The following is a 27,188-nucleotide window of genomic DNA, read 5'->3' as shown; positions in this document are numbered from 1 at the left end:
TGTTTTTTAATAGATTCTTGTGTTTCAGCAATGGTTTCTTTTATATTTTGTAACATTAGTTGCAGCAATGGTTTCTTTTATATTTTGTAACATTAGTTGCATACTTTGTATATTAATCATTTTTTCAGCTCCCAACATATTATCAATTGTTTTTCTCATAAAAGGAGTAGGAGAGGGTAATAATGCTATTTTCTTCCCTGCTTTTATTGCTATATTTGTACTCGTCATTCTCAACTTTTGCATTATACTATTCCCTGTAACATTCCTTTAACCAGTTTCTATAAGTTAGTATCTTCTATAAATAGTAAATCAATATTCAGCTAGACATATAATACAAATAAAACAATATATGCGAAAGAAGGAAAGTCTAGCAGAGATATTTTACTTAACTTATTTTAAAATCCTTACTACTGTATATATTTTAATTTAGTTGTTCTCTATTCTACATAATAATAATAATAATAATAATAATAATAATAATAATAATAATAGTATAATATAATATTTCTCTATAATTTCTTGCAACAGTTCTCAATTAATAATGTAAAGTATAATAGGTCAATATCCAGATGGGTATATAATATATGTAAAGTAGTATATCTTAGGTGTCCCTAACTTCTGAAGTCGCTAAAAGGAGTTTGCTATAGGCCATTTCAGAAGTTAGTGTCCTTAATTTGAAGCGATGGAGGAAGAGTAAGTCTGAATCCGATCGAACACTTGTAAGAGCTCACATTAAGACTTACAAAGTGGCGCTCAAAGCGGCAAGATGCACGTATCTTGCCGCCTTGATTGCATAAGCGGAATCTTGCCCGGCCACTCTGTTTAGGGTGACCCGCTCCCTTCTTAACCAGGGGGCAGTTGGGGAACCTTTACAGAGTAGTGCCAAGGATTTTAACACATTTTTTGCTGATAAAGTCACTCGGATCTGGGCGGACCTCGACTCCGATTAGATAACAGAGTCGACTGACAACGAGTCAGTCGAGATGACTGGGGCCCATCCTTGTCCATCTGTTTGGGAAGAGTTTGATCTGGTGACACCTGATGAAGTGGACAAGGCCATTGGAGCTGTGAGTTCTGCCACCTGTCTGCTGGATCCGTGTCCCTCCTGGCTGGTCTTGGCCAGCAGGGAGGTGATGCGGAGCTGGGTCCAGGAGATTGTCAATGCTTCTTTGGGGAGGGGGTCCTTCCCGGCTCCTTATAAGGAGGCACTTGTGTGCCCCCTCCTCAAGAAGCCTTCCCTGGACCCAGCCGTGCTTAATAACTACTGTCCAGTATCCAACCTTCCCTTCATGAGGAAGGTTGTTGAGAAGGCGGTGGACCAGCTCCAGCGGTCCTTGGAAGAAGCCGATTATCTAGGCCCTCAACAGTCGGGTTTCAGGCCCAGCTACAGCACAGAAACTGCTTTGGTCGCGTTAATGGATGATCTCTGGTGGGCCCGGGACAGGGGTTTATCCTCTGTCCTGGTGCTTCTTGACCTCTCAGCGGCTTTCGATACCATCGACCATGGAATCCTTCTGCGCTAGCTGGAGGGGTTGGGAATGGGAGGCACTGTCTTTCAGTGGTTCTCCTCTCTGGTCGGTCGCAGTTGGTGTTGACTTCTAGGTTACTCCCTTGTGGGGTGCCTCAGGGGTCAGTCCTCTCCCCCCTGCTATTTAATATCTACATGAAACCACTGGGTGAGATCATCCAGGGCCATGGGGTGAGGTATCATCAGTATGCCGATGATACCCAGCTGTACATCTCCACACCATGTCCAGTCAACAAAGCAGTGGAAGTGATGTGCCGGTGCCTGGAGGCTGTTGGGGTCTGGATGAGTGTCAACAGACTCAAACTCAACCCTGATAAGATGGAGTTGCTGTGGGTTTTGCCTCCCAGGGACAATTCCATCTGTCCATCCATAACCCTGGGGGGGGAATTATTGACCCCCTCAGAGAGAGTCCACAACTTGGGCGTCCTCCTCGATTAACAGCTTACATTAGAGAACCATCTTTCAGCTGTGGCGAGGGGGGCGTTTGCCCAGGTTCGCCTGGTGCACCAGTTGAGGCCCTATCTGGACTGGGACTCGCTGCTCACAGTCACTCATGCCCTCATCACCTCAAGGTGTAATGCTCTCTACATGGAGCTACCTTTGAAGAATGTTCAGAAACTTCAGATCGTTCAGAATGCAGCTGTGAGAGCAATCATGGGCTTCCCTAGGTATGCCCATGTTACACCAATACTCCGCAGTCTGCATTGGTTGCCGATCACAATTCAAAGTGTTGGTTATGACCTATAAAGCCCTTCATGGCATCAGACCAGAATATCTCCGGGACTGCCTTCTGCCGCATGAATCCCAGTGACCAGTTGGGTCCCACAGAGTTGGCCTTCTCTGGGTCCCATCGACTAAACAATGTCGTTTGGCGGGAACAGCCTTCTCTGTGGTGGCCCCAACCCTCTGGAACCAGCTCCCCCCGGAGATTAGAATTGCCCCACCCTCCTTGCTTTTCGTAAACTCCTTAAAACCCACCTCTGCCGTCAAACATGGGGAAATTGAGACATCTCCCCGGGCCTATACAGTTTATGCATGGTATGTTTGTGTATATGTTTTAGCTTTTTAATAAGGGGGTTTTTTTTTGTGACTTTTAAATTATTAGATTTGTTGTATATTATTTTATTGTTGTTGTGAGCCGCCCCGAGTCTACGGAGAGGAGCGGCATACAAATCTAATAAATAATTTTTAAAAAAATGAAAATAAATAAACAAACAAACAAACAAACAAACAAACTTCTGAAATGGCCTATAGCAAACTCCTTTTAATTTTACTATTATGATTGGTGCCTTTAAGCCAATGTTGACTCTTAGCAACTATCTGGAAAAATCTGAGGTTTTCTTGGTAGTGGTTTGCTATTGCTTGCTTTCTAGGCTAGCAAGGTTTGCCTAGGGATGAGTCTCAGGTTGCCCAGCTGACCTCGTGCCTAAGGCAAGACTAAAGCTCACAGTCTCCTGGTTTCTAAACTGGTGCCCAACCCACTATATAAAACTGCCTCTTTCGTAAACTCAAATTCTGTACCTGAAACATGGATCAGTTCTCATTTGAAATGTTCCACTCTGCCCTTACAAAAATATTTCATTAAAATATTATATGACTCATTTAAAATGTTGGCAGCAGCATAGGAGTTACTTTTAAACAGTTTCGAAGAGAAGAATATACATATATTCTTCATTTAAGTTTCCCTTAACCCTTTTCCTTCAAATTCTTTATGACCGAGGGTTTGTGATTTAGAGAAATTCTCCTTTAAAACTTACATCCTAGAAATCCATATTGATTGAATATATTGGTCTTCCCATCCCAATGTATATAAATTTGAAACATAAGAAAAAGTCGACACATTTTAGTGAAAGTATTTTACTACAAAACACTGGTTTTACTTCCCTCGTACCAAATAGAACTGCTTACATGAGCATCTGCCAGCTATTATTTTTGAAATATAAAAACTGAGCACTGACCAATGTATTTATTAAGGGTATGCCTATTAAAAAAATTCATGGACTACAATCTTGATTACAGTGAAATAAACTAATGAGAATTTTCCTTTTTTAAAGCAATATGTGACAATTGGATTGAAAAGAGAAAATTAATTCCAAACTTCAAATCAATTTGGATAGTTAAAATTAATTTACTGTTATGTTATGAAATTAACAGAAAATATTGCACTGTGCTAATTATACACTTGTATAGAATAACAAAGTTATAACTTTATTAATTACTTTGTTATAACAAACTACGGTATATAGTTTCTCTACAACTGATTATTCCTAGAAAAACAAAGTTAAAATTACATTAATTCATTTTCTAGTCTATAATATATTTATTTATTTATTTATTTATTTAGTTAGTTAGTTAGTTAGTTAGTTAGTTAGTTAGTTAGTTAATTAGTCCGCTAACCTACATATAGGTAACTTTATGTTATTGTAGTTCCTTTTCTACCCATGGTTATTGTGTAGTGTAAAGTAATAGATCTTCGGGGGACTTTTTTGCTTTATTAAATTTTATAAATGATCAAATAGGAGGACAACAAGAATGAAATCTGTCTTCCCAATATTATAGCAAAGTTTCTTAATTTTGAGCCTTTCACAGTCTTGAAAAGCTTTCCCTGGAACTACATGCCTGTTGCTTAAATACAGGGTAGCAATATCTTAGAAAGGCATAAGGACCTGGACAATATGCAGCCTGATTTTATGGGAACAGGATGCATTTGCAGGACTTCCATTCCAGCCCAGCTGAAGATAACAAGATCATTAAAAATGTAATTTATGTGGACCAAAAGCTCATCTACCATGTTGTGCATGCATAAAATATGTCCAAAATTATGGATAGGCATTTTTTTCCCCTGCAGATATTTCTTCAGAAAGAAAGCTTAGTTATTTTTGCATTCCTTTCTCCCTAGAAAAGCTATACATAGGATTACTTTCTTGGCTTATTGTAGCAGATTTCTAGTAAAACAAAAAATATATTGTAGTTCTAAAAAGTAATGCTTTAATCCCAATATTAAAACATGATTGCGGAATTACAAAATTTGGTATAAACTCATGCAAGCAGAATTTCCATACCAACTTCTCTTAGCTGGAATCTGGTTTTCTCCCCATATTACATGGATAGGAACTATGAGCAGAATTTAGAACAGTAGCTTTATGCTAAGGGTAAAAGCAGAAAGTTTCCAATTTGAACAAATTCTGGCCTTTCTAATTGGCAGGTGCAGCAAATCCCCAGATTAAGAAGATTCTGGTTTAAACAGGACCCATAATTAAAACCAGAGTCTATTGTAACAAGATTCAAGTTAGATGCACAATGATTCAAATTAAATGCAGTGTTTCAAGTTCATTATACAATATTATAGTATTATATAATAATACTGGTCCAGTTTACAAACAAATTTGACCTTTAGGACAAATTTGGGATGGAATTTGTTCTTAAACCTGGGACTACCTGTATTCACAGAGCCTTTTAAAAAAATAATATGTATCCTATTTTTTTAATTAAAAAAAGAAGAAGAAGGGGTTTGGTTTGTATAAGAAACTTCAAGGATGAATTACTAGATATTCTCTGCATACTTTGTTTCCTTCTAATTAATAAAATAACAGCTTGAACATTCCTTAGTAAATCAGCCAAAAATTATGACAGTGGTTTGTTTATTAAATTAGTTTACTGGCAAGGATGGAAAAAATCTATAGTATGAATTATTGCATAAAATGTCTCATGGTCTACATAAAAGTTAAAGCTAAATAAATACAGATGTAAGTTATGTTTATATAATAAGAAACACTGCTGAGCTAAGAATTTTAGGTTGGAAAGTGCAAACTTGTGGATCTGATACATTATGCATTTGCCACATGACCAAATTTATTATGTAAGTAGCTCCTATAACATAAAGAGAGCAGTTTTACATATATGCAAAGTAAAATGATAAAGATATAATAGTAGGGCAGGCTGATAATGAGGCAAGAGGTTGTAGTTTTTCCTACCAATGATTCCTACAATGATGGCAGTTCATATTTTAATGCTGCATGGTTTTTCAACATGGTATTAGTTTTCCTGGAATAAATTTCAGATACGCTAAGTGATAAATATTGATTGCATTGACATAAGCTATTTATACATGCATATTAATACTAATTGGAATTGTGGGAGATTAATATCCTACTTGTTGCAGTCTCAACATGCTGAACCTGTCCATGTGGCTTCTCTGAAACACAATCTCTTTATCCAAATGATGTAGACAGAAGGGGGAGTGGTCTTAAGAGGCAAAAGGAAGAACTGCCTCTTAAAATAACAGCCAGATTAAAAAAACTAAGTCGGCAATAGGAATGTAATCTGATAAAGTGACTCAGTCAAGAGCCTCCCTAGTTCTCGTGAATCTAAAAGAGAATAAACGATAAGTTTATTCTGAAGGTAATATTACAATGCAAGTAAATAATTTGTAACCATGGGAAAGACTGATGTAAGCCATAATCAACATGTAATCATGGGTTTGCTAATTGTGCTGCAACCTGATTGGCTGTTTCCTATATAAGGAGTAACATCCTTGCATAGGTGTGGTTTTGTTATAGTAGAGAGTGGTTTGTAGTGAATGGTTTTGTGCTGAGTGGTTTATAGCTAGTAGTTAATGCTTAGTGGTTGCAGTGGTGGATATAAGAAGATTTATACTAGTATTGTGGATAGTTTATTATAATGGTTAAATGTAAAGATGATAGTTTATTTAGAGAAGCAGTTTGTTAAGAAGAAAAGTAAAAATATATTTTTACAAGAAAGCCTGCTGCTGTGTTTTTCATTGAAGACTTCAATTAGGTATAGTGGTTAACTGTGGCTACTTGGTGGATTAACTTCTACATGCGCAAAACTCTTTCCCAACAAGAGGGAGGTACACTAAGACTTGCAAGTCTTTCTTACTTTAGTTTTACAGTAAAAGAAATATAGACCTAATTCACAAGGTAAAATTCATACCCAGCAATTCTTTGAGGATCGGTGAGGGGAGCCATCAGTAGTGGTAAAAATATCACTTTTTAAACTCTGCCAGTTCAGCTAAGTCTATTTTTTTTCCACATCTGTTTAATTTTTAATTTATCTATTCATTTTTTTTCATCAGAGAGAGAAACAAGCATTATGCCTGCTCCAGGACTGTTATAGCTTTTCCTTCTTAATGGGAAGGTGGTGGAGTCGCTGAGGGAACAAGATGCCTTTGTACTATCTAAATCATGGGTGGGCAACCAGTACCTCAGTCTAATTTCATGCAGTCTTTGGCCTAATTTCAAAAGCCCTCTGCAAGCAATCACTTCATGCTTCTGGCAAGAGAAATCTGTCCTGGCTGGTTACAGAGAAACAAAGTGTTAAAGAAAGTGACATGGGAGGGGAGGGTGAGCAAATAAATGCCCCATCCACATTTGGCTCTGGGTCTACTTACTGTTTGCTTCCATTCTACGCACAAGTGACAATGCACTCTATATTTACTTAGCCTGCTCCTTCACCACAAGGAACCACCCATCCTCTACTCTCAATTTATGATTTATTTGGCCCATAGAGGAAGAGGAGAAGAAAGTAGTATACATTACACATCCATCCCGACAAAGCTTTTCACCACTACACTAGTGAAATTCTGCTTTAATAAACAGCATTTCCACAAAAAGCCCCAGTCTGCTGATGGATTTCAGAAGTGCAGCTTCTACTGACAGTTTTGAAAGCAGAGTGTGGAAGCTTCATGCTACAGATAGCCTTCTAGGAAGATACGTTCAATTTTTGTTCTTTTAAAGGTTATATTCAGATTCCCCTTGCTTTCATTTTCGGGGGAGACCTTTAGATAGATGTGTGCCAGTAATGTACTGTTGTTGCATACTTTCAGTTGTTCATCACTGTGTTAACACTATGTTGGTTTTATATGTTTACCAATTTAGAGTTTCTTTTTAAAGGAGAAAGATGAAAACCAAACATTTAACAAAATAAACAAATAAATAGGATTTCTCCATGTTAAAATAGCAAAAAATGAGTACCTTGTAGGACTGCATTTCTAAATCTTAAAAAAAAAGATCAGAAAAACAGTTGCAAGAAAATATTCTGAAATTCAAATTAATTTCATCCATGTAAACATGTTGTCATTGCAACATAGCTCATTGGATCCTAAACTCAGTTGCTGACTCATCCACCAAGTTATTCTTGAAAATGGATTATGGCGTAGGAGTGTGAATAGTGTTATTTCATAATCATCCTGTAAGCCATAGATAAAGAACAGGTGGCCATCTAAACCATGAACTCCAACACCTAGCATTCCTTCCCCTGACTGGGACTCCTGTTCTTACAACTTCTGGAGGAAACAGATTCACTTTTCTACTCCTGATATGCATTATAAGATCCAGAATACTTATTAACATTACTGCTTCTTGAAATTAAAAAAAGAGGTAATGTAGCGTGACTATATTTACAGTTACTGATCCAATTTATATACACATTTGTAGAGACTCTCTCACTTTCTTCTACTTCATAGAACTGGAAATGTTTAGAAACATTTTGCACATAACAAGAAGCAATATTTGTAAATTTTAAACATAATGTCCATAAAGGAATTCTCTGTAGCACTGTTTCTAAATCTTGGCAATTTGAAGCTGTGTGGACTTCAAGTCCCAAAATTCCCCAGCAGCATATTGTCTGAAGAACTCTGGGAGATGAATTCCACACATTTTCAAATTACCAAAGATGAGAAACACTTTTTTTTTTACAGAAACTGGTCTTGGCTACTTCAGATTTACGCAAAATAATCAATTGTGTGATTGTAAGAACTTGATTACCATATATAAGATTGAGCCCTACTTTGATGCATAAGCTGGACTTGTAGAATCATTCAAACAGGCTGAAAATTTGGTGCCGGTTTGCAGCAATATTTTCAAAATTTTGCACCAGTGTTGAGCATGGGAAGAATATAGGAGGAAAGAAAGCTCAAAGACCGATAGTGAAAGAAGAAATGGCAACCAACAAAAAATGCCTACCATGTTCCAGATAAGAAGGCGTACCTTCCGAAGGATCAAGCCTTCGAGCCCTCCGCCCATGTTTGGAGTTATTGTGCACAAACATATTATCCGACACTGCCAAGACATGGCCATCCACATTGACTGTTGTAGATACCACAACCTGCAAGTAAAACAGCAATATAGGGAAACACTTTAATGCAATTTAAAATCAAATAAGCACAGAGACTAATAAACCCAGAATCTTAAATAACAGCTGGGAGCGGCAGAAAATTGCACAGCTATTTCGCATAATAACGAGTGCCTAGACTCTATGACTCTAACAAGAGGTGCTATTGATGAGTGGGTCTTTGGCATCACAAGCTTTTGATGTCATTTAGTCAAATTACACAGTTTGTAGCTGTATAAAGGAATATACACTGTTAACCATAATTTTAACAAGAGCATCTTTATTAACTCCTTTTTAAAAGAGTTGGCTGCATATTATTCCACATCATCCTTCAGCATGCATGTCAGAATAGATAAACTGTTGTCACTGCAAATGAGAATTGATTCAAGTGAAAAAACAAAATTGGTTGCTAAAGTTGGGTTAGCGTAACTTCATAAATTCATCATACTGCTAAAGCCTGGAGTGTATGCATTTGTCCAAAGTTCTCCTGAACAGGGGAGAGAAAGAAAGACTGTATATGTAATGAGTATTTTAGAACTTAAATGAATCCAGTTTTGTCTTTATCAAGTGATCAAGTGTAGATTTTCTGTTTTTCGAAACTTCATTATCCTAATGAGAGCAACTACCTGTAGAAATATAAATATTGTTTTGCTTTACAATATAGGACATGTGGAAATTTAGACAGTGAGATGGGCAGCATATACATTTAGAAAAAGATGGATAGATAGATAGATAGACAGACAGACAGACAGACAGACAGACAGACAGACAGACAGACATTAATAAAGCACAATTTTACTAATAAAATATATATATTGAGCAATTTGATAAAGATTTTCATAAAGATTTTCATAAAGATTTTCATAAAGGTTTTCATAAAGTTACTTTGATAAAAACATTCATTGTTTATTATAGTTTACTCTTATTTATATTAAAAGGACCTTTTAGAGGCTCTGTAAAAAAAAACCTTCAATTTTAATGAGTTAAGCAGTAGACAACTGATGCCTTTAGATGACACCATTGGCGAAACTGATATTATTACTATTACCCTTGTTATCACCATCTCATTCATCACCTTACAGAACCTTACAAAACAGTTTTTTCTTTAAGAAGTTAAATAACAGGGTAGAAAGGGAATACCTTAAGACAGGGGTCCCAACCCCCAGTCTTGCTGGACCACAGCATATTTGGACATGGGCCTGAACCAGATGAAGCTGCATTTGTATAAGTGACACACATGTGGAACCATCCCTTCTTTCCCACCCACCACCGCTGCCACCACCACCTCCACCATCTGCCAAGCTAGAAAGGTTGGTGATCACTTCCTTAAGACGATCACATTCATGATACCAGCAAGCAGGATGACTCACTGGTATTTGAATCATCCTGGATTTTTAAATCTTCAAACCATTGAATTTTGTTTATTGTAGAGCAGTCTTCCCCAAACTTTTGACATATGTGTACTCCTTCTATAATTTTTGTAGTATGTAGTACCCCTCATTTAAAAAAATGGATGTATTTTAATAACAATCAAAATATATTTCTTTTTTCTTTTTTTGGTACATACACAAAATAATAAAAAATGAAAAATACAATTATTCATAATAAAATATAAATAAAAGTTATATTATAAATAACATTGATTTGGATCAATGAGAAGGATGAAATTGTTTGTGCTGAGATGACAGATCGTCATAATTTGGTTCCCTGGTTGTTCATTTTAATCTGAGATGCGGTTCCACATCCAATAGTCTGTTCCTCTTTTTTGACTTAATGTCTGAAAAAGCAACTTCACATAAATATGAAGTTGGAAAAGGCAAGATGTATTTCAGAACTTCAGAACTATCTCCACCAAACTCTTCCTGTACCCCTGGGGGTATACGTATCACACTTTGGAAAACACTGTTGTAGAAAATGGGCAGTTTAAGGTTATCAGAGGATGTGCTTGTCTTTGAATAATCAATTCCCTAGATTGTTTTCTCTAAGTGCCTCAAGTAGCCACTGTGCATATGTATATTGGTTAGGACACGTTTACACAAATAGAAAAATAAAAACAATCATCCACTTAACAATTTGGACTCAAACCTAATGCTTACTAAGTACTACCCATATCCCAGTGTTGAAGGATTGTATTCTTAAATTACATCCATATACTTTTATCTCAGCACTAGTCATTATGATTGTATTACACTTATTTTGCAGGTTCTGTATTGATTACCAGCGGACTTCCATATACAATTCATAGCGTTAATTTCAACTTAAAATTTCAAATATAATTTGGCATTTCCAGAACTTCTTGCCAAATTTTACCCATATGAGGATCTTCTGGGAGAATCTCCATCTGACATCCTAATTCTGTGAAGTGAGAAGGACTGAACCTAGAAGGGCAGGTCTCCCATTTGGCACCTATGGTAACTGCCTCCCCAAGAAATTAGGCAGGCCCCTTCCAAAATTTACCAAAGATTAAAAAAAAAAAATCCAACAACCCAACCTATTGACCATCATCAATGAGATGCTTAGCTACTCACTTATATTATATGCACTAAATTCTGATTAGAGATATTATAAACATGTGCTATAATTTTTATTTATGTCATTTCTTTCTTTCAGACTTTATCTTTCAGAATTTAAGTAAAATTTTAAATAATAACAGATAATAGAGCTGGGGTGGCACAGTAGTTAGAGTGCAGCACTTAGGTTACTTCAGCTAACTGCTAGCTGTAGTTGAGCAGTTCAGATCTCACCACTGGATCAAGGCTGACTCAGCCTTCCATCCTTCCAAGGTGGGTAAAATGAGGACCCAGATTATTGAGGGCAATATGCTCATTCTGTAAATCGCTTAGAGAGAGCTGTGAAAGCAGTATGAAGTATAACTCTAAATGCTAAATGCTATAATAATATTGACTTCGATTTCTGTAAAGAAATATGATAACACCAGGCTGGCACGAGTAGCCAATACTCCAGAGGACAGGCTCAAGATACAGATGGACCTTGACAGACTCGTGCAGTGGGCTCAAACAAAAAAATTAAGTTCAATGCAGAGAAGAGTAAAATCCTACCCCTAGGTAAGAAAAACCCAAAAACACACATACAATCTGGGTGAAACCACACTAAACAGCAGTTATTGTGAGAGAGATCTTGGAATCTTGGTGGATAACCAAATAAATATCACCCAGCAATGTGCAGCGGCAGCCAAGAAAGCCAATGCAATCCTAAATTGCATCAACAGAAGTAGACACTCTGAGTCTAGAGGGGTACTAATATCATTCTATAAAGCCCCATTTAGACCATACCTAGAGTACTACACACAGTTTTGGTCACCACACTACAAAAAAGACATTGAAACACTAGAGAAGGTGCAAAAGACAGCAACCAGGATGATAAGGGGACTGGAAACTAAAACATACGAAGAGAGGCTGCAGGAACTGGGCATGGATAGTCTAGCGAAGAGAAGGACCAGGAGAGACATGATAGCAGTCTTCCAATACTTGAGGGGCTGCCACAGAGAGGAGTGGGTCAGACTGTTTTCCAAAGCACCAGAAAACCAAACACGGAACAATAGATGGAAACTGACCAAAGAGAGATTCAACCTCGAAAGAAGGAGGAACTTTCTAACGGTGAAAGCAATCAACCAGTGGAACGGCTTTCCTGTGGAGGTTGTAAACGCTACAACGCTTGAGACTTTGAAGAAGAGATTGGACTGACATTTGTCTGGGATGGTGTAGAGTTCCTGCTTGAGCAAGGAGTTGGACCAGATGATCTATAAGGTCCCTTCCAACACAAACAAACAAACAAAGTCTTCACATTAAATCAATCTGTTACCATGATCAAACACAGCAGTACATGTGTGCACAGCCATTTATTCCAATAAAGTATATTTGTAACTCAGGATTGATATGAGGGGTTCTTGGTGCTCTCTGAGCTTTCTTGTTTTCTTGCTGGCGTTTCATTTCCCTAACCAGATAACATCATCAGAGATGTATGTCGTTGATGATGTGGGTGATAAAATAACCACCCTTATTGTGAATAAATGCCTGCCCATATTAATATTAATGTACTATGGTGTTTGATCATGGAGATGGGTGGGGGAAAGGAGTAGAAACAGATTAATAACACAATACTGTATCTGGTTAGTTATTAATTTGACAAAACACTATTACATGGGGTTTTTCTTAAATCGTTAAATATTTTAATTAATTGGATTGTTGTGACTGTTTTTACTTGTTGTGAGCCGCCCCGAGTCTTCGGAGAGGGGCGGCATACAAGTCCAACTAATAAATAAATAAATAAATAAACAGGGATGATGATTTTTTTTAAAAAATCACCAACAAAAATTTTGGTGAGACATTTTCACAAAACCTGTTTTCTCTTAAGTTTTATGAAAATTATGCATCTGCGTGGCTGCATCACTGGGTTGTTGTTGTTTTTGCCACTGCCTAAATATGCATTCAAGCTAAAGGCTATGTTTCTATTCCACTACCACTCATTAAGCATCCCAAGCTAATTACAGCTTCCCTCCCATGAACTTGCCTTCCAGAACTTTTGCTAAAACAATAAGAAGGAATGACCTACACTTCTCCTTAAATTAAACAAGGAAGGGGGATTAAAAATGGAAACCCACCGAGATATGTTTATTCATGCAACCTCTTACAACCAAATATAATAATTGTCTGTTAATTGCAGTTTCAGCTCCCACCTCATGCTTCAACATGTGAAACTGCAATCAGCTGGCTCCTGTTTAATCCACCTATTATGTTGACTAATTAACTTTGCTCCGCAGTTTATTTCTTCCTCCATTATCAGCCCCTGTCAGCCTCAAGCACAGCGCCGCTAAGGGAGACCTCAGCCTCTTTGATTGATCACCGATAGATTGACATGCAGATTAATTTAATTAGAATCACCTCACTTGAGAAATGAAAGACAATGGCAAAGAGGCTAATAGATCTGCTCTTATAATGAGGCTACCCTCCAGAGCCAAGGAAGAGGGTTTCTGATTTATTTTGCTGAATTCCCCAGTTGCTCCACAAGGCTCTTGCTTTAATTGTTCTTGGTATTGAGAAGCTTTAGCCTCTGAAGAGGTGAAATGCTTTACAAGGATTGGCAAACATTTCTTCAATTCTCCAAGGAAGCTGTTACCCTCTCAAAGTTGCATGAACGAGAAAGGGTTGCTGGCAAGAATTTCCTTATGGGGTTGAACTGGGTAAAAGGGAAGAAAATGAAGCAAAGTGTTCAAAGTTTCATTAACCATAGTAACCATAGTAAATTTCTCAAAAACATGTTTTGTCATTTCTTGACCTAAAACACTGCTCAATCCAGCAGTTCCAATTTTCTGTTTATTTAATCTGTCCCTCCCTCCCCTCCGCTCCTCAATTTATTAATGTTTACAAGCCTGTGAATGTTAACATGATTTGTGTCTGGATATGGTTTGTCACAGAATGCCATTAGCTCATTTCATTAGATATTTCAACTGTTTTAGGAGTTAGAGTACTGAACAAGATAGAACCAGCGCACTAGTTAGAGGGGAACACATGAGAAAAACTTTGAAATTAAATTCAATTTGTTTGTATAATCAAGATTCATAGGCATAGTTCCCTACATGGCAAATATGTACTTGGGTAAAAAACTGCATGTGCCTTAATAGATTTCATGAAAAACGCTTATATAATGAAAATCCCATATATATGGGATATATATCCCATATAATGGGATTTTCATTATATAAATCCTTTCCTTTTCATTATCAGCAAAAATATGTTATATGTATGTGTGTATTTGTGTGTGTGTGTATAAACACCAATCCATAGTGCTTTACAGCAGTCTCTACGTTGTTTACAAATGTTACTATATTGCCTCCAACAATCTGGGTCCTCATTTTAGTGACCTCAGAAGGATGGAACACTAAATAAACCTCAAGCCAATTAGCACTGAACTCCTGGTTGTGAATAGAGTTAGCCTGCAATACTGCACTCCAATCACTGCACCACCAGGGCTCCTATGATCAGTTACTTCCATTTGTCCAAAATTAATTTTGCTCTTTTTTGGCTACTGAATACTATACTATATACATATGGAATATTGAACTGTTTCTGCTGAAAATATTTAACTAATAACTCTTAGAAGCACAGGCGTTCCCCAAGGTTGTGTGCTCTCTCCACTTCTCTCTATATACCAATCACTGCATCTTCAAGAATCCATCTGTTAAACTACTGAAGTTTGCAGATGATACAACATAGATCGTTTTCCTTCAAGACAATGATGAATCCACATACATATGGGAGGTTGAAAAACTAACCTTGTGGTGCAACCGTAACAATCTGGAACCAAATACACTCAAAACCATAGAAACCATAGAAATGGTGGCAGACTTTAGGAGAAACCTGCCCATACTTCCACCTCTTACAATACTAGACAACACAGTATCAGGTGCCCCAAGTCTTCAGAGAAGGGCATCATATAAATCTAATTATATTAGATTTATAAATATAAATCTAAGTATGCCGCCCCGAGTCTGCGGAGAGGGGCAGCATACAAATCTGATAGATAGATAGATAGATAGATAGATAGATAGATAGATAGATAGATAGATAGATAGATAGATAGATAATAATAACAAGAACAACAAGAACAACAAGAACAACAAGAACAACAACAGTAGAGACCTTCAAATTTCTAGATTTGACCATATTGCAAGATCTAAAATGGACACCTGACATCAAAAATGTAATCAAAAAAGCACAGTAAAGGATGTTCTTTCTGTGCCAACTTAGGAAGGAGCTGCTGATACAGTTCTACAGAGGAATTATTAAGTCTGTCATCTGCACTTCTATAACTGTCTGATTTGGTTCTACGACCCAAGAAGACAGACAAAGACTTCAGAGAATAATTAGAACTGCATAGAAAATAACTGATACTAACTTGCCTTCCATTGAGGACCTGTATACTGCTCGAGTCAAAAAGAGGGCTGTCAAAACATTTACAGACACCTCACATCCTGGACACAAACTGTTTCAATTTCTATCCTGCTACAGAACACTGCACACCAGAACAACTAGACACAAAAACAGTTTTTTCCTGAATGACATCACTCTGCTAAACAAATAATTTCCTCAATAGTGTCAAACTATTTACTAAGTCTGCACTATTATTAATCTCATCATTCCTATCATCTATCATCTATCTCCTCCCACAAATGACTGTATGACTGTAACTTTATTCATTTATTTATTTATTATTTATTTTACTCATTGTATTTATATGCTGCTCACTCCAAATGGACTTTGTTGCTTATATGCTTATGGTTTATATTGACTGGTTCCTAATATGATTTGATTGCTTATTTGTACCTAGACTATCATTAAGTGTTGTACCTTATGATTCTTAATGAATGTATCTTTTCTTTTATGTACACGGAGAGCATGTGCACTAAAGACAAATTCCTTGTGTGTCCAATTACACTTGGCCAATAATAAATTCTGTTCTGTTCTGTTCTCTGCTCTGCTCTATTCTATCTATTCTATTCTAAAAATATTAGTTATTACATTATACGATCTTGGCCATTTTAATCAACCAAGAAATACAAACATTCCTAATATGTTTATAGTATTTATTTTTTAATTATTTATTTATTAGATTTGTATGCTAAAAAAAATGTTTATAGTATTATTGGATTTTATAAAGGAATAAAGCAAAAACCCTACACAATATATTAAAGATACTCAAATACTGTAACACAATGTTTGTCATGGACATATGCACTGGTGGAAAGGAACCTGAGATGTTATTTTTGTCATGACGTCATTGTGAAAATGGCATAAATGAAATACTGTATTTCGTTCGTAACCTGGCATCATTACATAATTACATCAAGTTGCATGTAACAAAACTGACATCTCTCCAGGACACCTAAGGCCTTTGTACGTCAAGGCACTGGAGTGTTATGCCTTTTTCTACAATGATTAATCCATTTGGTTAAGCAATAGGAGACACAAGCAACTCTTGTTGTTTTATATGGGGAAAATTTCCAGGGTGGGGGTGGAAGAGACAAATCTAGAAATTGGTAATTTGTTGATACTTTTCAAATATGCTGGTAGCAAGGAAGGGGGATTTTGCTATTATTCAATTAAAAATACACGACATTGTTATATTAACAAAAATGGTCAAAGTTTCCCTCCATAGACGTCCTCCAAATTTATTAGGAATGCCTCATTCTGTTCTCTTCTCTTTTAAGGTTGATTTTGATTCAAATTTTTTGGCTGCCTGAAAATGTTGTTAATTTAACAATCAACCAAACATAAAAGAATAAAGGAAAAGAAAAAAAGTAACAAGACTAAAGTATTTCAAGAACATAAATTCTAACAAATCCAACTGTTTAATACTATTCCATTTAAAAGAACTAAATCAGAGTTTCAAATAGTGCTGTAAAGGGAGCTCTGAGCCTATAAAAAGAGAATGCAATATTTTTCTCTGCAGGGGAACATTGATTACCGTAACTTTTTAAAACAAAAACAGAGTAATGTCACTGAAATCCATTATTTAATTCTTGCTACCCACAACATCTGCACCATCAGGGGCTCAGTCTTACCCGTTCATTACATAACATAATCTTGCTACCTAGTTTCCTTGACTAGAATATGATTTACTACAATGATGCCATACCAGGGTGGTTCCTTTATAGCCATTAAGAGAAAAAACTACTATAAAAAGGAATCCCCCAGAGAAACTGTTTCCAGCATCAGGAAGTATGAAAAAAATACTAGTGGTTATTTGGTGGTCTACTTTCAGAAGTGATTATTCATAGTGCACCTGTAAAACAAGAAAAAGAAACCTACACACAAGCATGTATTACATTAATCAGAGGCCACATAGCTTTCAAAAAAACATATTCACTATATACAATATTAGACATTAATGTTCTGTGAGATGGGGGAAAACTAGTATGTTCTGAACACTCTTGTAAACTGGCTGTTTCATGACTAAAGGGCACTCATGTGTTTATTCTGGAAACTGGAAAATTCTATAAAACTTAGGAAAACTTCTCAAGAGAGTGAATTTCTTAACTATGATCCAAATATCTCTTTAAAAAGCCAAATATCTCTTTAAAAAGACAACCATTCCATTCATTTCAATTGCTGCATTAATGGACTGTATCTTGATCAAAGCCTAGGCAAAATTAACTTGTAACAGAAACACGATTTATTTTAGTTTTACACATGCACACATACAAACACACAACCACAAGGTTAAAAATATGCAAAGAAGCAACTTTTTAGAAAGTGCATACCAACACATGGAGGAGAAAAAATATATATTCCTGTTTAAAAATTGATTAATGAAGTGCTGACAAATTCATGTAAACATGAGTATGGACAAGCCTGCCAAATCTCAAACCTATCCAAATGTTGTGAAGAAAACACAGTTTTCAATTTGGGAAAAGCAAACGGGGTGGGGGTGGGGACCTGCAGTATTTCATGTATACGTAATCCTCTACTTACAACCATTCATTAAGTGACCATTCAAAGTTACAACGTCATTCAAGAGTCCACCTTGTATTTCTAGTATTGCAATACAGTGTCCCCTCAATTTCCGCGGGGGATGCGTTCCGAGACCGCCCACGAAAGTTGAATTTCCGCGAAGTAGAGATGCGGAAGTAAATACACCATTTTTGGCTATGGACAGTATCACAAGCCATCCCTTAACATTTTAAACCCCTAAATTACAATTTTCCATTCCCTTAACAACCATTTACTCACCATTATTATTGGTACTCACCATTGAATAAGACACTTAGTGATCCTGATATTTATAAACATAATTATTAATTAATAATAATAATAATTTATTAGTAATAATTATTATTTTTGTTATTTATTTGCAAAAATTATTATTTTGGACATCACATATGAGGTCATTGGGTGGGAAAACCCGTGGTATACAAAAAAACCCACGAAGTATTTTTTAATTAATATTTTTTGAAAAACCGTGGTATAGGCTATTTGCGAAGTTCGAACCCGCGAAAATCGAGGGAACACTGTACTGCAACTTTATTTCTAGCCCACTCTTCAAATATTTTCAAATCAGTTTTTTATATTATGCTTATCTAATATAAAAGAAATGAAATGTGCTATTTGTCAGCAATAATATTGATATATGCTAAAATGATTTAATAAGTTTTTTTCCCCATCAATGTTAAAGATTTGACGGCAGCTATCATGGGTATTATCAATTGGAAGAAAGGCAGGACAGGGATTTGAGAAATAAAGAAAATACAGAATTTTTCCACATTGCCATTTCCTTCCAGGGAAGGCATGAATTTGATTAATTATTTTTTTCCTGACAATCTAGATCAGGGCTATCAAACTCCCAGCCTGTGGGCCAGCTGCATCACATGTTGGCCCCGCCCTCATCCATTTTAACAAAGGAGGGGAAGTCCTGATGGGTCACGTGACACTGCTGTGAGTTTGACACCCCGGATCTAAATGACACTTTCTTTCAGTCCATTATCATTCCTGCATGTGTTAAAAATGTTCACTTGCATTCACTTTTTAGCCAGTCAAAAGAATAGTGCAGTTCTTTCAAATTGAAATTGAAATAACAATTACAATTAGTCAGAATATTTGGATTATGTTTCAGTAGCAAAGAGATACTGTACAATCCCAGCTTTTTTCATTTTATGTCCACCTTGCCACCATTGTATTCTCAAATAATTTATATTATCACAACTATTCTTTTGCTCAGAATTTGATATAAAATGGGTGACTATATAAATGTTTTAAATAAATAAATAAAATACTATGTCTTAATTAGGGGGTTCACTCTAGGGTGAACATTGAATATTACACATTCATATTATCTGTCCACTCTTCCTCAAACAGGGTGGTGCAGTGGCACAGTGCTTAACCCTGTTCTTCTGTTTGGGTCCTTTTAGATCCAAAACGAAGTTTGAGACCCTGTAAAAATTTTTCCCTGCATAGTTGAAACTTGAAATTACATAACTTTGTTTCATTTGAGGAGTTCTTTCTAAGGGGGGGGGGGGTGTTGGTTGTTTAGTTTTTGCTGGGCGCACACATAATTACACACAGCTGGGGGAGGCCCTTTTCTGAGCAAAATAAATAAATAAGCATTACTTTTTTCATTTCATTTTTCGTTTGTTTATGATCAGGAATGTTCAAATTAGTATACCAATGCCAAAGATATTCAAAAAAATTGGAACTTGGCGTCTAATCAATATATAAAGTCAAATAATTGAACACAGCCAGGAAGGGCTTTTCTGAGCAAAATAAACAAATAAGCATTATTTTTTTCATTTCATTTTTCATTTGTTTATGATCAGGAATGTTCAAATAGGTATACCAATGCAAAAAGTATTCAAAAAACACTTCCAGTAGCTAAAATCAACCTTTTTAAAGTCCGGGTCTAAAAGGACCTGGAACAGTACAAGTGTATAGTAAATGCGAACAGAACAGCAGGGTTAAGACTCTGGGCTTGTCAGCTAGAAAGCTGACTATACTGGTTCAGAGGTGGGTTCCTCCTGGTTCAAACCAGTTCTCTGGAACTGGTAGTAACTTGGCGGCCTGGGTCACTGGAACTGGCAGCGACTCAGGTCTGCCACGACCCCAAACCATCTCTGTTTTTTGCTTCTGCGCATGCACAGAAATTGGATTTTTAGCACTCATGCAGAAGCTAGTTTTTTAGCACTGCACATGCACACACCCAAGTGTCAAGGAGCAAACCAGCAGCAAAGAAACCACCCCTGCCCTAGTTTGAGACCTATGTGCTGTGTTTTTTCTCCAGCCAACTTAAGCAGTTCAAAAATATGCAAATGTGACTAGATAAATAGGTACTACATCATTGCCAAGGCAACAACACTCAGTTTCGTTATGCCATATAACGAAAACATCTTCAGACAGGACTGGCTCAACAGCCTCAAAACGAAGATGAGCACCATCCCCTATAGTCAGCAATGACTAGCGGAATAAAAATCCACAGGAATTCCTTCCCTAAACAATCAACACTGCAGAAAGTTCTAAAGAAGGTAAGTCCATCAAGTATGGGGAAGCTGGCCCATGAACTGAAGCTTAAGAATATATAACAGGTAGAGTTATCTTTTTAGGTCACTACAATCATATTCATAACAGAACTCACTTTCAAAATGTTTTCTCAATATTTTTTATTCAATCTAAATTCAGATGATCAATGACGAGATGAACAATTCATGGAGGACAATGACGTACTATAGAAATATATGAGTTGTCTCGTGAAAGGAGGCATCATAGCTTGGGCAAGGAGGCTGCCCTTAATATCATTCATTCATTCATTCATTCATTCATTCATTCATTCATTCATTTATTGGATTTGTATGCCGCCCCTCTCCGCAGACTCGGGGCGGCTAACAGCAGCAATAAAACAGCATATAATAATAATCCAATACTAAAAGAGTTAAAAACCCTTATTATAAAACTAAACATACGTACAGACATACCATGCATAAAATTGTAAAGGCCTAGGGGGAAAGAGTATCTCAATTCCCCCATGCCTGGCGGCAGAGGTGGGATTTAAGCAGCTTATGAAAGGCAAGGAGGGTGGGGGCAATTCTAATCTCTAAGGGGAGTTGGTTCCAGAGGGCTGGGGCTGCCACAGAGAAGGCTCTTCCCCTGGGTCCCACCAAGCGACATTGTTTAGTTGACGGGACCCGGAGAAGCTGGTCGCTGGGATTCGTGCATCATGGCTCTGACAATGGCCAGCAGAATTAAGCTGGGGCTCACCTATCATCAACTGGTACTTTCCTTGCCCACCTACAATAAATAAATTGCATCCTCAACAAGAGGCTAGACTATTTTTTCTACAAATGTTCAAGCATCAGATCTGGAAGCAAGGGTGGGAGGGATGGGGGGGGAATCATAACCATTGCCCATAGAATATTTTTTTTGGTCACTAGAGAAGGCAGGCTGGATTTTAAAAGTATGAAGGGTGATCTGCTCTGCTGAAAGTGATTAATTTCCTTAAAATGCAAAGGTCACACTAATTGACATGACCTGTGTAATTAAGCAGTCTCTGTTTACACATGGAAAGCTTAACTGCTGTGAGGCTCAGCTTGCCTGACAGAATGTCTTTACAAGTCAAGAGATCAACAACCTCTCCTATGTCCTACCTGGTCACCTACACAAACTTTTGATTGCTCTTCTGACAGAAAGAGCAAAAGCATTACCATATGAAAATCAGCTTACATCTTGGGGGAGTTCTGAACTGGCAGAAGAACAGGTAGGTTTGAACTGATGCTTTGACAGCCTTTATCCTGGCTGCTCATGCTAGATTCATTCATTCATTCATTCATTCATTTGATTTATATGCTGCCCCTCTCTGAGGACTTGGGGAAGCTTACAACATGTAAAAAACAGTAATACTATCCCAAATCCAATATTAATATAAATTAACTAGTCTAAAACTTGAATTTGTTAAAATCAATCACTCTCATTCATACGGTCAGGCATGCATTCCATTCATTGCCCAGGGGGCAGTTATCTAGTGGCCCCAAAAGTGTCGGCACAAATGAATCTTCAAGTTCTTGTGGAAGGTGAGGGGGGGCAGTACAAATCTCTGGCGGGAGCTGGTTCCAGAGGACTGGGGCCTCCTCAGAGGAGGCTCTTTCCCTAGGCCCCACCAAGCAACATTGTCTAGTTGACATAACTTGGAGAAGGCCAACTCTGTGGGACCTGACCGGTTGCTGGGACTCATGTGGCAGAAGGCGCTGCCGTAAGTAATCTGATCCGATGCCATATAGGGCTTTATATATCATGACCAACATTTTGAATTGTGTTCAGAAACCAATCAGCAGCCAATGCAGCCAGTGGAGTGCTGGAGAAACATGGGCATACCTAGGAAGGCCCATGACTGCTCTCATGGCTGCATTTTACACAATCTGTAGTTTCCAAACACTCTTCAAAGATAGCCCCATGTAGAGAGCATTGCACTAGTTGATCTCTATGATTGTGAGCAGAGACTCCCTGTCCAATTAGGGCCGCAACTGGCACACCAAGCAAACCTGGGCAAATGCCCCCCTCACCGCAGCTGACAGATGGTGTTCTATGGTCAGCTGAGGATCGAGGAGGATGCTCAAGTTGCGGATCAAAAGTTCTCTCCGCCCCCCAGAATAATGGACAGACAGATAGAATTGTCCTTGGGAAGCAACACCCACAGCCACTCCATCTTGTTGGGGTTGTCTGAGCCTGTGAACCCCCATTCATTGAATGGAAGTATCTATGAAGCAAATTTAAGTGATGGGTATTCTGGAAAAATAGGCAAGGTTTAGCAAGGATGGGGCAAAGTAGGAGAAAAGCTGGGGAAATACAGGTAAGAGGTCCCTTATCATTCTGCACCAAAAATTACAAACTGGGAAACGTTAAGTTTCGTGATTAGACAATGAAGCATGTGAAACGAAGCGAAGTGAAGTGAAGTGAAGCGAAGCGAAGCGAAGCGAAGCGAAGCGAAGCGAAGCGAAGCGAAGCGAAGCAAAGCAAAGCAAAGCAAAGCAAAGCAAAGCAAAGCAAAACAAACCACAAAACAAACTGAGACATTACCAATTGCCATTATGGAACTTGATAATGGATCCAAGATGAATAGCAGGTTCAGGAATTAAGAATGACAATTCAATAGTCTGAATGCAAAAAGGAGGATTCCTCTGCCTGCCCTGAAGACAAGTAAGCCCACCAGCAGGGCTCATCAGAGACTTTCCACTGAATGAGACCAAAGCAGCAATCTGCCATTCATTCAGATAGCATATGAAGAGAATGGAGCACCCAATTGGGATGTGACAGATACCTCTTCCTTTTTCTATTGATCCATGTAGGAATCCAACCAATCAAAGATTGAAGACACTGCAAGGGATTATGAAGCACTGAGCAGAAGACCGAGGGAGATGGGGGCAAGATTGCATTTTCTTCATTTTTTATGTCTAATAACATGGACCAGAAAGAGAAGCAATAATAGTGGAAATGAACAAAGTGGTACTGAGATGGAATGGAACTGATTTTTCGATAATGAAATATGAAGTAATCCTAGCAAAAGGTGAGAAGTACATCAAAGGAACTGGACAAAATGTGTCTGAAAATCAGCTTGCAAACCTATTCTATGGAGAATTCAAACTGAGCGCTCAAGACACCTAAGACATATAATATTAAAGTTAAACCATGCATTAAAACTGCATCAACAGCAGCTAGAATCACTAACAATCCAACTCAAAAGGCCTCAGTGAAGAGCAAAGTCATACCCTTTCCTTCAAGTCAAAGAATGTGGGAGCCAAGAGCCACTATCAAGAAAGCTTCCTTTTTGAGAATTTGACATGCCTTCTGTGTATGAGAAAGAACAATGCTCTGAAATTTATAGCATCTTTAAGTCAGCATCCTGCTGAATTCAGTACTTATACAGCTTCTTACAATAAGGCACATTCTCAGATAATTGGACATTAAATCATTTACAGCTTTAAAGTGCAATGTAAACATAATTATATGTACTATATTTATATGCAACTTTATCAGGAAATCTCATGGAAACATATACACAAACACCCACATACATTTTGGTAATTTTTCAAATTTTTGTCTTCCTTATCATTTATACTATGAAAATAAAAAATATGGAGCTAAGCGATTAATCCTACGCATTTTTACTCAGAAAGCCTTGGCGTTTCTTCTTGGTAACAGAATAATCGTATATATGTGTTTGACAGAGTAATCCTATACCTCTTTGAATGGAAAGGGACTAAAACCCGAAGTCGCCATTCTTAATTTATCTTCCCCCATAAAAAATCTTAAATCAAACATTAAATTATTGATTAGGTAAAATATGAGTTTCAGGCAGTCCTAACCTTGCCCCCAAATTCTACTTTTGTTATATTTTATTATTTATAACATTTATATAGCTGCCCATCTTATATTGAGCTCAGCTCAGGAGATGGGATGACTATGTTTATATTTTATATATCCAATAAGATCACAATGTAATGATTATATTGTTCTATCCTGTATTATAGAGATGTAGGTTTTTAATTTTTTTAAATATTTAAACATTTAAATATTTATTTATTCATTCATTTAATCTTACCTTTATTATTTTTATGAATAACTCAATGTCTAACACTCCTTCCTCCTCCTATTTCTCCCTATGAGATGAATTGGGCTGAGAGAGTGACTGGCTCAAGGGCACCTAGCTAACTTTCATTGCTAAGGCAAGACTTGAACTCAGGGTCTCCTGCTTTCCAGCCTAGTACTTTAACCACTAGACCAAACTGGTTCTCAATATTACAAAATATCTTTAAGTCCCAACCTTTAAAAAACCCTATGAAAAAGTAGGTTTTACTTCACATTAAAGGCTTAAACATATTTTGTAATACTACAAAAGGCAGTCCTCTGAATAAATTGCATAAGGGAAGTAAGTTTTAAAAAGATAAACAAAATCTTTTCCTTGAAAAAGTTCTCTTAATATGTCAGAGACCAAAAGGACCAGAATATCTTCGGGACCGCCTCCTGCCGCACGAATCCCAGCGACCGGTTAGGTCCCACAGAGTCGGCCTTCTCCGGGTCCCGTCGACCAAACAATGCCGTCTGGCGGGACCCAGGGGAAGAGCCTTCTCTGTGGGGGCCCCGACCCTCTGGAACCAGCTCCCCCCTGAGATTAGGATTGCCCCCACCCTCCCTGCCTTTCGTAAACTCCTTAAGACCCACCTCTGCCGTCAGGCATGGGGGAACTAAACATCTCCCCCTTGCCCATGTTGTTTTGCCATTGATTGATTGACTGTGTGTCTGTTTTTATATACATTGGGATTGTTTTATAAATGTATTAGTTTTAAACTGTAATTAGATTGGTGGGCATTGGATTTGTTATTATGTACTGTTTTATTGTTGTTGTGAGCCGCCCCGAGTTTGCGGAGAGGGGCGGCATATAAATCCAATAAATCTAATCTAATCTAATCCATTATTTAACTTCTGTAGCTGTTTTGGATCACGTTATTTTATAGAAAGTCATGAGTTTTTCTACTGGTATAGTATTATATTAAACAAATGAAAAAAACATGAAAATTAGCCAGGATTACTCAAGTGGGTAGTGGCTACCTGTTTAGGAATGCTGGGTTCAGGGATGGACTCCTACATGGTAGAAAAACGCAGATCCGATAGAAACAAATTGGTCAAGTACGCAGAACCGGTAGAAAAAATTGATTTTTTTTTCTTTTTTTCCCTTCTGGGCTCTGGGTATGTTTTTCCTATCACAGTAAATGAGGTTGAATGTGTATAATTTTAGAAGAGCTGTGTGTGTGTGTGTATGTGTGCGCGCGCGCACATACACATATAGTTTATATAGTAGATAATGTGTACTTTTCTGTGCCTTTGCGTAATATGTATGTACACATATGGCATATATACATAGAATTAAATTGTATATTTTGGATGCTCAGTAGTAATAAATAGGGAAATTGTATCTCTTTGAGGCGTGGAGAGGCTAGGCACCCTAACACTATCCCAAACCCTTGAAATGAGTGACGTCAAGTTGGCCACCTTTAAGCCACCCACCTGCCACATGATCATCAAGACACTCCCACCTGGTCACATGGCTAACAAGCCACACCCAGAAAATAAGCCACGTCCGTAGTGTGGTAGTAAAAAAAATGAGCCCTTCACTTGCTGGGTTCATATCTGACTCTCTACAAGGATATCAAAGTCATTTGCATGCAGATATGAACTGCTTACTTTGTCTAATGTATCTGTTCTATAATAATAATAATAATAATAATAATAATAATAATAATAATAATAATAACAACAACAACAACAACAACAACAACAACAACAGAATTGGAAGGGACCTTGGAGGTCTTCTACTCCAACCCCCTGCTTAGGCAGGAAACCCTACATTACTTCAGAAAGATGGTTATCCAACATCTGCTTAAAAACTTCCAGTGTTGGGGCAGTCACAACTTCCGGAGGTAAACTCTTTCACTGATTAACTGTTGTAACTGTCAGGAAATTTCTCCTTAGTTCTAAGTTACTTCTCTCTTTGTTCAGCTTCTACCCATTGCTTCTTGTTCTACCCTCAGGTGCTTTGGAGAATAGATTGACTTCTTCTTCTTCTTTGTGGCAACCCCTGAGATATTAGAACACTGCTATCATGTCCCCCCTGGTCCTTCTTTTCATTAAACTAGCCATGCCCAGTTCTTGCAATCATTCTTCATATGTTGTAGCCTCCATTCCCCTAATCATCTTTGTTGCTCTTCTTTTTTTTCTAGAGTCTCTTTTCTACTCAATTATATCCTCTGTTCTGTCCTGAAAAGCCTTTCCAAAGAGCCTTTTTTTTTAGAAAATGTCTTTCAGATCAAGGGGAAGGATTTTGGATTAATTTCACCAGGGTTTTGATTTGCCTTTAGTCCATAAGTCAAACAACTAAATAAATTTGATTCAACCTTACAGCTAGGGCAGCAAAACTGAGGATACTAGACTTAAATGTCCTAGTGCAGGAGTAGGCAAAGTTGGCTCTTCTATGACAT

At 37.5% G+C, this 27,188-nt stretch overlaps 1 protein-coding gene across 7 annotated transcripts in view; it reads right to left on the bottom strand.

Annotated features, from left to right (window-relative positions):
- The window catches only part of EBF1 (EBF transcription factor 1), a 416,173-nt gene that overhangs the window by 103,714 nt on the left and 285,271 nt on the right, over positions 1-27,188 (bottom strand). For 5 of the 7 annotated variants that reach the window (XM_070738987.1, XM_070738989.1, XM_070738991.1 and 2 more), the window contains exon 8: positions 8,512-8,653. In XM_070738987.1, coding sequence (XP_070595088.1) covers positions 8,512-8,653 — 142 coding nt within the window. The remainder of the gene's footprint in view (positions 1-8,511; positions 8,654-27,188) is intronic. The other 2 variants (XM_070738986.1, XM_070738990.1) reach the window with 1 other exon arrangement.

Source organism: Erythrolamprus reginae, chromosome 2 (assembly GCF_031021105.1).
Source record: "Erythrolamprus reginae isolate rEryReg1 chromosome 2, rEryReg1.hap1, whole genome shotgun sequence".
Classification (NCBI taxonomy): domain Eukaryota; kingdom Metazoa; phylum Chordata; class Lepidosauria; order Squamata; family Dipsadidae; genus Erythrolamprus; species Erythrolamprus reginae.
The sequence above is the reverse complement of the archived record's forward strand: the minus strand, read 5'-3'. Positions and strand labels throughout refer to the sequence as shown.